General features: G+C 45.2%; 1 protein-coding gene across 3 annotated transcripts in view; it reads left to right on the forward strand.

Annotated features, from left to right (window-relative positions):
- Wwp2 (WW domain containing E3 ubiquitin protein ligase 2) overlaps positions 1-12,899 on the forward strand; it is a 122,957-nt gene that overhangs the window by 71,908 nt on the left and 38,150 nt on the right. For all 3 annotated transcript variants that reach the window (XR_003947327.1, XM_006531299.4, NM_025830.4), the window contains one exon: positions 9,660-9,870. Coding sequence is in view for 2 of the 3 variants with exons in the window: in XM_006531299.4 (XP_006531362.1) it covers positions 9,660-9,870 (211 nt within the window). In the remaining variant the exon portion in view is untranslated. The remainder of the gene's footprint in view (positions 1-9,659; positions 9,871-12,899) is intronic.

Raw genomic sequence — 12,899 nt, forward strand, 5'->3', positions numbered from 1 at the left:
CTGGGATCCTTCTAATCTGCACAAAGGAATGGCAAACAGGTGCCTGAGGACTGCTGCATAGAACCATATGTAGTTTTCTGAGTAGCAGCAAACGTGCTTTTCTTAGAAAGCAAGTTTTTTGTAGAGAAGCCTTCTGGACACCCTGAAATCTCTTGTACACTGCGAATAGCCAGGCTAACCTCCACCCTCTCTGCTTTTATAGAAAGAGCTCAGGGGCACTGGGTCCCCCCAGAAGGTAGAGTTACAGGTGATTATAAGTCTCCTGGTGTGGGTGCTGGGAACTGAACCCAGGTTCTCTGTGAGAAGAGTATGAGTTTTAACCACTAAGTCACCTCTCCAGCCTTCTGGGCTATCAGCAAACCTTTATTGGCTTATGTTTAGTTTTAGGGACCTTTGTTTCTTGTCTTTATCTCCAGAAAATCTTGTTCTAGCTTATGAAGTAGGTGCCAGCCGTGCTTTTAAAAAGCCATGTGTTTAACTCCAGACTGCTTTGGACATGTTTTATGGTAGTGTGTCTGAATGCCTAAACCATTCCTAAAACCCAGCTTCAAGGCAGCTTCTGCCTGCTAAAACACAAAGGCCCATGCCTCTCCTGACTTCTGCCTCCCTTCTGCCTTCTCTCTGCTCGGCCTCTGTCTTCCTCTGTTTTTCCTCTAGCTCTAGAGGGGAGGCCCCTCTGACCTTTTTCTCCCAGTCCTCTCCCTTTCATCTCTGCCTCTGTCTCTTTTCTCTCCTCTTTCTGCAGTGATGACAGTTCATCGTAAGCTCACTGTCAGCCTGGATTGTATAAAAGCAGAAAGCTGGGGCTGGTGAGATGGCTCAGTGGGTAAGAGCACCCGACTGCTCTTCCGAAGGTCCGAAGTTCAAATCCCAGCAACCACATGGTGGCTCACAACCACCCAAAATGAGATCTGATGCCCTCTTCTGGTGTGTCTGAAGACAGCTACAGTGTACTTACAGATAATAAATAAATAAATAAATAAATAAATAAATAAATGAATAAATAAATAAATAAATGAATAAAATCTTAAAAAAAAAAAAAAAGGCAGAAAGCTAGAGCTGTTCCGGGGTGGGCAGACAGAGGCTCTCCTTGGCAGAGTGTGAGTGAGGATGTCTCCAGCCCTCCTTGGTGGGCCTGTGAGGACCACTTCTAGGATGGCAGTGTAGGAGCTGTGCCCCCATAGAGATTTCACAGGCATAGAGATTAATAGGACAGCTTCCTATTGGCTGTATATTGTACTTATGCATGTAAAAGACTTTAGGGGGAAAACCAGAGCCCAGATCTAGCTGGCTTTTTATGTTATTACAACTGTAGAGTATCATTTTTATAAAATGAGAGTGAATGGCAGCCTGTCTGTATCAACGCCATGTTTCTAAGTTTTAGGAGTGGTGGTCTAAGAAATAGACTGATGATTCCGCGCCTCACTGGGATGTGTGCACCTTGATTTACTGTCTAATTTTCATTGACAATTTCACCCCAGATTTCCATCTGCTACAGCTCCCTTCAATGTAATTTCCATGCACAGTGTTATACAGGCTGTGCTGGGCTCTGCACTCCTATATGTAGTGTGTGTTTAAGATGCAGTGACTTACAGGCTAGCACTTTATTTCCTTGTTTGTAAATTAGGGCCAGAGTGTGTACTGTAAGCTGTTTTAAGGACTAAGCCATATAAAACATATGAAGGGCTGGGAGGGGCACCCAGTGTGAGGGTGGCGCCCAGCACATAGCTTTTATATGTATGAGTAATTTAATTATGAGGCATGCATATTTGTTTTTGTTTCACTTAATCCATGCTTCCATTTATCTGTGTGTCTTCTTGTCTACTTTTAAGAGCGTTTGTTTCTATTAGCCAGTGGTGGTGGTGCACCCCTTTAATCCCAGCACTTGGGAGGCAGAGGCAGGTAGATCTCTTGAGTTCATGGCCAGTTTGGACTCAAAAGAAAGTTTCAGGACAGCCAGGGCTACACAGAGAAACTCTGTCTCAAAAAACAAAAAACAAAAAAACAAAAAAAACAAAAAACCCAAACAAACAAGCTAAGATTTGTTTTTTATTAATGGCATGTGCTTATCTGTATATGCATATGTACCCCAAGCAGTCCAGAAAGGTGTGTCAGGTCGCCTGGACCAAGGGCTACTGGTGATTGTGAGATTATGAGTCCTCTGTCGATGCTGGGAACTGAACTCTAGTCCTCTGAAGAGTATGCAGCTGTGCCTCCTGATGGAGTTTGCACAGGCATGCAAGATCAATGTAATAGTTTCCTATTGGCTGTGTGTTTGTTATATGTACGCACATAAAAGACGCTAGGGAGAAAAACAGCGCTCTCAATACTAAGCCATTCTCTCTTCTCCAGCCCTTGTCTACTTTAAACCGTTTCCATGACTGGAGTGTAGCTTGTCTACAGTTGGTAGAGTGCTTGCCTAGTGTGCATGAGCCCCTCATAAACTGATTTCAGGGGAAGCCAGGACTATGAGATCCCAACTGAAATCAAATTAAAATGATAAATTGTAGAGTAGTTAACAGACACCCATCATTTAACTATTCTTCCTCAACTCTTACGTAGTTCCCTGTTTTTGTGTTGCTTTGTTTGAGACATGAGTGGTGTTGTGTAGCCCTAGCTAGCTCGGAAGACTGTGTCACCAGGCTGGCCTTGAACATAGAGCATGTCCCCTGCTCTGTCTTGAAAATGTTGCAGTTACAATCATGGATTTCTGCTGGCGTGCTTTCCTCCTTGCATACAGATTTGTTCTGGGGAAAAATAGAAGCATATTTTTGAAGGAACAGTTGTAGCTGTGTTATCTTAGCTGGCCTTGAATGCCTAGGCTGTAGTTCTCCCACTGGGCCCTTCTCCTGAGTAGCTGACTCTATGCACAGGCCACTATTCATAGCTCTTAAGTGCAATTCTGGAGTCAATAAAAAGGAAATAAATTTCCTTTAAAAAAGATTGCTTATATGGCCAAAGCTGCATATAAATTTCACAAAGCAGCATATGAGATTTTTTTCTCTAACCTTGTTAATAGTGTTCTGTTCTAGTTTTTAAGGCTATCAATATTAATAAGTTCTACCTAATGGTCTATTCTTACTGTCTTTTTTTCTTTTGTTTGGGTGTTGGGGATTGGACTCTTGACCTCATGCTCATACTGACCAGTGAGCTGCACCCCAGCCTAAGTTACTCTTTCTCTGCATTGGAATCCTGTTCTCACTGAGTGGTCATTGAGCAGTTTTTCAGTGACTTTTACTTAATTTAGCACGTACTGCTTTCTTCTATACCGTGAGAATTTGTTTTGAGTGAGTCCCATATATTTTGATTATTGGGATTGTGTTTTTAAAAGTTTTATCTTATATATTTAGATGTTTTGCCTGCATGTGTCTCTCACCCCGTGGCTGCCTGATGCCCTCTTTACAGACCATCAGAAGCCTTGGAACTGGAGTTAAAGATGGCTGTGAGCTGCCATGTGTGTGCTGACAATTGAACCCAGGTTCTCTGGGAGGGCTGCCAGTGCTCTTAACTGCTGAGCCATCTCTCCAGCCCTAGCATAGTATCTTTCCTGAAGTGTAAAAGGGCTAGCTCTGCCTTGTCACTTGTTCTCCTTGAAAATTCATAGATTTCTCAAAACAAACTCTGGACTTTAAATTTTTAGAGGCATGCTAGAAGTGGGAGTTCTATTAATCTCCTTCATCTAATTAAGATCTAATCCTACCATCAGCCAGGAACTGAAGGATAATACCTTTACCACCCGTTCCCCTTTAGCTCATGCAACCTTACTGTTTCTTTTTGCTTAAAGATCCATTGTTGCCGGGCTGTGGTGGAGCATGCCTTTAATCCCAACACTTGGGAGGCAGAGGCAGGTGGATTTCTGAGTTCGAGGCCAGCCTGGTCTACAAAGTGAGTTCCAGGACAGCCAGGGCTACACAGAGAAACCCTGTCTCAAAAAAAAAAAAAAAAAGGTCCATTGTTGTTGTTTTTAAGAGAGGGTATCACTATGATACCCTCTGGCTAGCCTGGAACATAATATGTAGACCAGGCTGGCCTCAAACCCAGAGAGACTCACTGTGCCTCCCAAGTGGGGCTGTCCCACCACCCCATCTATTTTTATCATTTTTAATCATGTGTCTATGTGTGGGGATGTGCTGGAGGCATCTGATGTAGGTGCTGGGAACAAAACTCAGGTGTTCTCTACCCCTACTTTAAAACAAAATTCTGTGCATATGTATGTGTGATTTCATGTATGTGTTCAAGGTGTGTACAGGTAAATGCATGTGTGTAAGTGCATGTGCCTTTGTGTATAGGCCAGACATCACTGTTGAGCATGCTCTTCAGTTGCTCTTCACCTTATTCTGAAACAAGATCTCCTCCCTCCTTTTCTCTTTGAATTTGGAGCTCATCAATTGGTAGGCTGGCTTGCCTGGGATTAAGAAAAAGATGTCCAATTCCTGATTCTTTTTCTTGGCCAAAGGGTTTCCTATCCTTGAGTAAATGTGATTCATAAAATTGAAGTGTTTAACCAACATCACAGAGGAGCTTTCTGGAACACTCACGGTTACAGAAACCAGTGCCCTGGTGCCTCCCTCACCCCCTGCCCTGGTACCTCCCCCACCCCCCTGCCCTGGTACCTCCCCCACCTCCCTGCCCTGGTACCTCCCCTACCTCCCTGCCCTGGTACCTCCCCCACCCTCCTGCCCTGGTACCTCCCCCACCCCCCTGCCCTGGTACCTCCCCCACCTCCCTGCCCTGGTACCTCCCCCACCCCCCTGCCCTGGTACCTCCCCCACCCCCCTGCCCTGGTACCTCCCCCACCTCCCTGCCCTGGTGCCTCCCCCACCCCCATCCCCTGGTACCTCCCCCACCCCACTGCCCTGGTACCTCCCCCACCCCCATGCCCTGGTACCTCCCCCACCCCACTGCCCTGGTACCTCCCCCACCCCACTGCCCTGGTACCTCCCCCACCCCACTGCCCTGGTACCTCCCCCACCCCACTGCCCTGGTACCTCCCCCACCCCACTGCCCTGGTACCTCCCCCACCCCCCTGCCCTGGTATCTCCCCCACCCCACTGCCCTGGCTCCTCTACTCCTCCTTGGACATGAATGTCCAAGCACTCTTTATTTCCTTCTTTCCATTATTTCCTCCTCACAATACTCTGGGTTTGAACAGCGGTTCTGCATCTTACTGCTTGGTGAAGTGAGAATAACATTTTCCTCATGGGCTGTTGGAATGAGAAATGAACTAATAAAAGTGTACTTGCTAAAGGCAATGAGGGATCCTGGATTGGATCCTAGAACAGAAAAAGCGACTTAGTGGAAATGCTAGTGAGAGTCAAATAAATCTGGAGTTTAGTTAATAGTACTGGGCAGATTTTTTTCCTTTTTTTTTTTTTTTTTTTTTTTAATTTGTCAAATGTGCCATGGTTATATAAAAGAGTAATACTAGGGGACATGGGGTAAGGACCCACCATCCTGCCATCTTTTTTTATAAAGATGCATACAGCACTCATACGCAGGCTGAAGCAGGAAGATCATGAGTTCAGGCTAGTTTGGCTACATAGGTTCTACGCCATCTCAAACAGTGAACAAACAAAAGCTAAATAACAACAGAGCATACCCAGATTTTATTTTATTATTATTATTTTTTTTTTTTTCTGAGATGGGGTTTCTCTGTGTAGCCCTGGCTGTCCTGGAACTCACTTTGTAGACCAGGCTGGCCTCGAACTCAGAAATCCACCTACCTCTGCCTCCCGAGTGCTGGGATTAAAGGCGTGCACCACCACTACCCAGCTAGACCCAGATTTTTTTTGATTTTTTTTCTTTTTCCAATTTTTTATTAGGTATTTTCTTCATTTACATTTCAAATGCTGGGGGCTAGAGAGATGGCTCAGCAGTTAAGAGCACCGACTGCTCTTCCAAAGGTCCTGAGTTCAAATCCCAGCAACCACATGGTGGCTCACAACCATCTGTAATGAGATCTGACTCCCTCATCTGGAGTGTCAGAAGACAGCTACAGTGTACTTACATATAATAAATAAATAAATACATTTCAAATGCTATCCCTAAAGTCCCCTATACCCTCCCCTACACCCAGGTTTTGTTTTGTTTTGTTTTGGTTTTGGTTTTTCGAGACAGGGTTTCTCTGTATAGCCCTGGCTGTCCTGGAGCTCACTCTGTAGACCAGGCTGGCCTCAAACTCAGAAATCCGCCTGCCTCTGCCTCCCAAGTGCTGGGATTAAAGGCATGTGCCGCCACGCCTGGCTCACCCAGATATTTTTAAGTGGTAATGTTATACAAATATCAGGTGATTTATTTCTACAGTCTTTTTTAAATTTTAGATTTGGCGAGTGCATATGTATTGAACAAGTATTTATCAAACTGTTTCCTGGACAGTGTAAAGTAGAAGCCAAGACACAGCTCCGCCTTCTGATCCTTCAGTAAAAGTTGGAAACTCAAGCCGGGCGTGGTGGTGCACGCCTTTAATCCCAGCACTCGGGAGGCAGAGGCAGGCGGATTTCTGAGTTCGAGGCCAGCCTGGTCTACAAAGTGAGTTCCAGGACAGCCAGGGCTACACAGAGAAACCCTGTCTCGAAAAACCAAAAAAAAAAAAAAGTTGGAAACTCGAGGGGTGGTATGTGCCTTCAACCCAATACTCTGGAGCCAGAGGCAAGGGGATCTCTGCAGGCTTGAGGCTGTCCTGGTCCACAGAGTGAGTTCCAGGATAGCCAGTCTATACAGAGAAACCCTCTCTCAAAAACCAAACACCAAACCAAAACAAAAAGAGTTGAAAACACACCTCAGCCAAGTCCCAAAGATGTTAACACATCAGGAGCTCTGGGTTGCACAACTGAGGCCACAGGCACTGTGGAATCTGTACAAGCAATGGCCAGTCTGGACAGCAGTGGAGTGGAGACCATCTGGGGAACAGGGCTGTGAAAGAGATTGGCAAGAACATAGGGTAGAAAGTAAAGTGTTGGCAGGGATGTGACACAGGCAGTAGAGTGCTTATGTAGCCTGCACAAGCTCCTGGTTCAGTCCCCAGAACTGCATGCCCAGGGCATAGTGTTGCATGCCTGTAATCCCAGCACTCCGGACGGTAAAGACAGGAGGATCAGAAGTTCAAGGTTAGCTTTGGCTATGTTGTCTTTTTAAAAAGGAAGTACCAAGGGCACAGACAGCCTAAGTCATTTTCAGACTTCCATTGAAGTAAAGCTGGATCGCTGCTGCTGCTGCTACTACTGATGGTCTCACTGGGTAGCCGTGGCTGGCCTAGAACTCTGTGTAGACCAGATTTGGCTTTGACCTCAGAGGTCTAACTACCTCTGTCTCCAGAGTGCTGGCTTGAAAAGGCAAGGCAGATACGTGAGTTTGAGGCCAGCCTGGTCTATAGAGGAGTTCCAAGACAGCCAGGGCTACACAGAGAAACCCTGTCTCAAAAAACTGAAAGGGGTGGGGTGAAAGTACAGCTTAAACATACAGAGGCCGTGGCTATTGTGTTTCTTGTGATTCCTACAAAGACAGTCTTTTTTTTTTTTTTTTTTGAAAGATTCATTTATTTATTTTATGTATATGAGTACACTGTAGCTGTCTTCAGACACACCGGAAGAGGCAATCGGATGCTATTACAGATGGTTGTGAGCCACCATGTGGTTGCTGGGAATTGAACTCAGCAGTCAGTGTTCTTAACCACTAAGCCATCTCTCCAGCACCACAAAGACATTCTTTAAGTAAACAATTATATGCATGTGTGTTATCTGAGGGGAAAACCACACATGTCCAAGCACACACAGATGATAATAGTACATGTATGTGTGTGTGTCTCATACATAATACATACACACACATATATATGCACTGTATGCATTGTTTGGCAATTTCCCACTTAATTATCTTAGAATTTTTCTATAGAACTTAAAGGCCAGTATTAAGAGCATTGTCCTCCACTAACCTCAACCTAATATGGGGAAGTTTTACTATAAATAAAGGGCGTTAACACGTGGATTGAAATTTATAAATCCAATACTTTTGTGTTTTGTTTATCTTCTACAACATTTTAAAAAGTTTTATTTGTGGTTGTGTGTATGTGTGCGTGTGTTTGCGCAGGTGTGCAGAAGAGTCTGGGTGATGAACTTACCACAGGCATCAGATCCCCTGGGGTAGGTTACTGGTGGTTGTGTGCCATCGTATGGAGATACTGGAAATTGAAGTCAGGTTCTCTAGAAGAGCAGTGTGCATTCTGGGCTTTAAGATTGGAGTTGCATAAAGTTTACAGCTTTACATAAAGAAGACTGCTGTCTGCTTTGTGCACCAGCTTGGCTTGGATTGAATATAAATAGAAAATTTTGCATTTATGTAGGGAAGCCATTTCTTATACAGATTTAGTTATTAAACAACCAGTCTAGCCTCTTTGCCAGGTAATGTTAATATGGACAAGAAGGCAGGCAGATATGCACTCACTGATAAGTGGATATTAGCCCAGAAACATAGAACACCCAAGATACAATTTGCAAAACACAAGAAAATCAAGAAGAGGGAAGACCAAGGGGTGGATACTTCATTCCTCTTTAGAATAGGGAACAAAATACCCATGAAAGGAGTTACAGAGACAAAGTTTGGAGCTAAGACGAAAGGATGGACTATCCAAACACTACCCCACCCAGGGATCCATCCCATAATCAGCCACCAAACCCAGACACTATTGCATATGCCAGAAAGATATTGCTGAAGGGACCCTGTTATAGATGTCTTGTATGAGGAGGCTATTCAGTGCCTGGCAAATACAGAAGTGGATGGTCACAGTCATCTATAAAATGGAACACAGGGCCCCCAATGGAGAAGCTAGAGAAAACACCCAAGGAGCTGAAGGGGTCTGAAACCCTATAGGTGGAACAACAATATGAACTAACCAGTACACCCAGAGCACGTGTCTCTAGCTGCATATGTATCAAAAGATGGCCTAGTTGGCCAGCACTGGAAAGAGAGGCCCATTGGACTTGCAAACTTTATATGCCCCAGTACAGGGGAACGCCAGGGCCAAAAAGTGGGAGTGGGTGGGTAGGGAGGTGGGGGGGAGGGTATGGGGGACTTTTGGGATAGCATTGGAAATGTAAATGAGGAAAATACCTAATAAGAAAAATGTTAAAAAAATTTTAAAAATAAAAATAAAAAAATAAATAAAATAAGAAGAAGAAGAAAAAAAAAAGAAGGCAGGCAGACCTGACTGCTGGCTGAGAAGCTAGCTCAGCTGGGTGAAGGTGCGCTTGCTCCGCCTAGGTAAGACTCTGGGTTTGATCCTTAGCACTGCAAAATAAGTAAACAAAACGGAAGGGTCTCAACCAGTGAGTCCCACGCCTCAAAAGTCAGCTTGGTGACATCCTAGGAAGACATGTTGGTTTCAGCTGACAACTAGCATTAGCCACGTGAATCTGGCTATTACTCAGTTACGTATAACCTTCACTCACACTGAAGGGTGTGCAAAAAGGCGAGTGAGCAAGCTTCTTCCACCTCCGAGTGCCAGAACCAGTGCCTACTAGGCCTGGTTTTATAAAGCTCACAGTTGTTGTCTAATCTGAGTAGGCTAGTATCACAGATACAGTGTTTTTGTCTGACATGTGAAATCTAGTAAAAGAAAACATTCTTATTCCTGTTATCTTTAAGTATGGTCTATGCATTTGCAGTGAATGAGGAACCTACTCCAGCCAGTGAACCTGAAGAATCGTCGGTTGTTGGTGTAACATCCCTGCCTGCAGCAGCCTTGAGTGTGTCCTCAAATCCCAACACAACATCTCTCCCTGCACAGTCCACACCAGCAGAGGGAGAGGAGGCCAGCACTTCCGGGACACAGCAGCTCCCTGCTGCCGCCCAGGCCCCTGATGCTCTTCCTGCTGGGTGAGTAGTCTTGTGTTCCATCATGGCACTCTCCTCACCAGGTTAGAAACACTGTGGTTGTTGCCCAGTGCTCAGGGGTCTCTGGCAAAGCTGCCATGTATAGAAGCAAGAGTGGTGTCAAAGTGCTTGCTCTGTGTACATCTCACGGAGCACCTGAACCACCCGTGCTGGCCAGTGCTGCTTTATGCTGGGACTTAAGTGGACAGCCTCTGTGGAACAAGGAGCTCATTGCCTTCGTGGGTTGTGGGAGGATGTCTGACTAGTGACTAGCTTTTTCCCTCCTGAGCTTGACCTTGGCAGTCCACAAAGGATTCAGGCTTTAGGTGCTCAGTTGCTGTGACTGTGTTATTTCCTCAGCTGTGGCCAGTGTTAAGTTGGGTACTCGTCTTCTTGCTCTCTTTGTGTAGCAAAGATCTCGACCCAGATGGCAACTCCAGCAAGACAAAGGAAAGCTCATTTTTGACTATGTAGTGAGTGGAGATTAGGACCATGGATTCTGGGAACTGACCACATGGTTCAGTGGATAAAGGCACTTGCTACCAAGCCAGAGTGTTTATGTCCTTTGACAACCACACACACACACCGTATAAACAAATGTAGAAAAAAAATTAAAAGAACATGGGTCCTGTTCCCCCCCCCCCCCCACACACACACACACACAGGATAAACCACACCACACCAGCAGTTGAATCCATTCCTGCACCTCACCCTTGTGGCCTGGCTGTATGGTTTACATGTTGATTATGTGCTGATAGCGAGCATCCCAGTGGAGGGACTCCAGTAAACGGTGTGTGTGAAACATGCGGAGAGACATGCGAGGATTGCTTTGAAGTAGTTTTCAAGGAGACACAAGGCGGGAGACTGCTTCTGACCTGGGAAATGGTCTTATTTCAGTTAAGACTGTGGTCAGGGCTGGTCCCACTGTCCACCCTGGTCATCAGTATGGTACCAAATAAACCAATGTCCCATGCTGGCAAGATGGCTTAGTATAAGGTGCCTGTCACCAAGCCTCACCCCCTGAGTGGAGAGAGAGAGCTGACCCCTGCAGCTTGTCCTCTAGCCTTCACACTTGCCCAGTGGCTCATCCCCTACCCCAAAAAATGCTGTTGTTAAAAAAAAAAAAAGTTTTTGGTGCACAGCTCAGCAGGTGAAGGTACTTACTATCCAGTCTAAGTGCCTGCGCAGTCCCAGTCCCTGCGTGGAGGAAAGGGCTGAACCATCCCACACAGACACACAGACAGAAAGGAAAGTTTCAAAGGAGCCCGTGTCTGTCCTGCTCAGCACTAGTGACCTGTTGAGGCAGGCTTGAGGACGCTGTGGATTCCTTCAGTGGATAATTTGTACAGACATTGGAAAGATGTCACCTGCTTCATTTCTGAACTCTCAGTTGTTAAAAATCCTCTATCAGAAAGTGTGTGTGATTTTTGCTGTTTATACTAAACATTCATGAAACTCCTTTCTCCTGATAATGTGCTGATCAAGTGAAAACCATTGCAGATAGTTCTTATTATCTCAAACCTGAAGAAAACTGGAGTGGTGAGAGGGAGCTTTGAAAAGGCCATTTATTTTTATTATTATTATTATTTGGGGATAATGTGTTTGATTTTGAAAGAAGATTATTAACCAAATGCTTGTGTATCCCTGTAGAGATTTTATTTTCTATTTTCTAAGTGGGAGATTTTATATTGTTCTTATTTTCAAATTTGTGTGCTATAATTTGAGAGAAACAGAGCAGAATCATTTTGGCAAAAAGGAGAGAAAATGGCTGCCTATGTCCCCAGTGAGCTGTTTGTTTTCTTTCCAGAGCAAATGCCTGGAAGGCCGGCCTCACTTCTGTGTCAGTCACAGGCAATTAGGGCTAATGGCTCGACATGTCTTTATGCTGGGCGTGTGAGGCTTACTGTTCTCTGGGATTGGGCACTTCCTGCTCCTAGCAGTTGGAAAACTCCAGGCTCTGAGAATGTTCTTTATTCAGCAGCCCAGGGAAGCCTGCCCCACCCCTTTCCTCTCTTGGCCAGAGGCTAACCACTTTTCTGCGGTGGAGTTTGGACAGTGTCTGTTTCTTAGAGCATTTAGAATGTGACAAGGCTCATGAGAGTGTGGGATGGATGGGGTGAGGAAGTGCTGCTGCCCACTTTTATGTGTAGGATGTTCCAGAGAAGAGTATGGAACCCCCAGTTTTCCAGGGGTACTTGGTACTTCACTCAGTATCTGGAGGACCACGTCAGGGCTCAGAGTTTGCCGCCTTTGACTGAAGCCAGCCACCAGCACTGGTGAGCTCACAGTAGTGGGGACAGCAGACGTTTGGGTTGGCTCTTTGGTATTGGAACCCAGAAAGGACACAGTTTCTATATTGACCCTTCCAATTTGTAAACCTGAAATGCTCTTCAAGAGGGCACTGGGAGAAATCACAGAATACCTTTATCTTTTATGAAAATTTATAAACAAGGCATGTAAACTGAGCTTCTGCCAGTGTCCAAAGTACAGGCCATTGCCTTGACATGATGCATATTTCTTTATTTAGAAGTTTTTAGTTATGTGTTTTTAAAAAAGTTTGTATAAGTGTGTGTATATAAACACACAGAGAAGCCAGAGGACAACTTTTAGAGAGTTTGTCCTTCTAGCCTGTGGGTTGTGAGAGTCAAACTCAGGTTGTGTACTTGGTGGCAAGTGTCTTACCTACTGAGCTATCTCACTGGCCTGCGTTTGTCCATTAGATAGATTATTCATTACTGTTTAAGAGATGGCAAGTCCAGGACTGGGCTTGGCAAATGTAGAGCTAAGTGAGAAATGGTGTGTGCTCAGAATAGTTTATGACGTCTGTTCTGGTCCCACTACGTTCTCTCTCTGGGCACCTGATCCAATCCCTTGGTGTCCTTGAGAACTTGATGCCAGCTCTTATTTCTCTATCTTGGGCCCACTTACTAGCTGTGTATCTTAACTCAATCTATACCAGAACATCCTCTGATCTATCCAAACCTGTCCTGAATATGGTCTACCATTGGCCCAGGAGACCACCAGACCATTGT

The sequence above is a fragment of the Mus musculus genome, chromosome 8, assembly GCF_000001635.26.
Source record: "Mus musculus strain C57BL/6J chromosome 8, GRCm38.p6 C57BL/6J".
Lineage (NCBI taxonomy): Eukaryota > Metazoa > Chordata > Mammalia > Rodentia > Muridae > Mus > Mus musculus.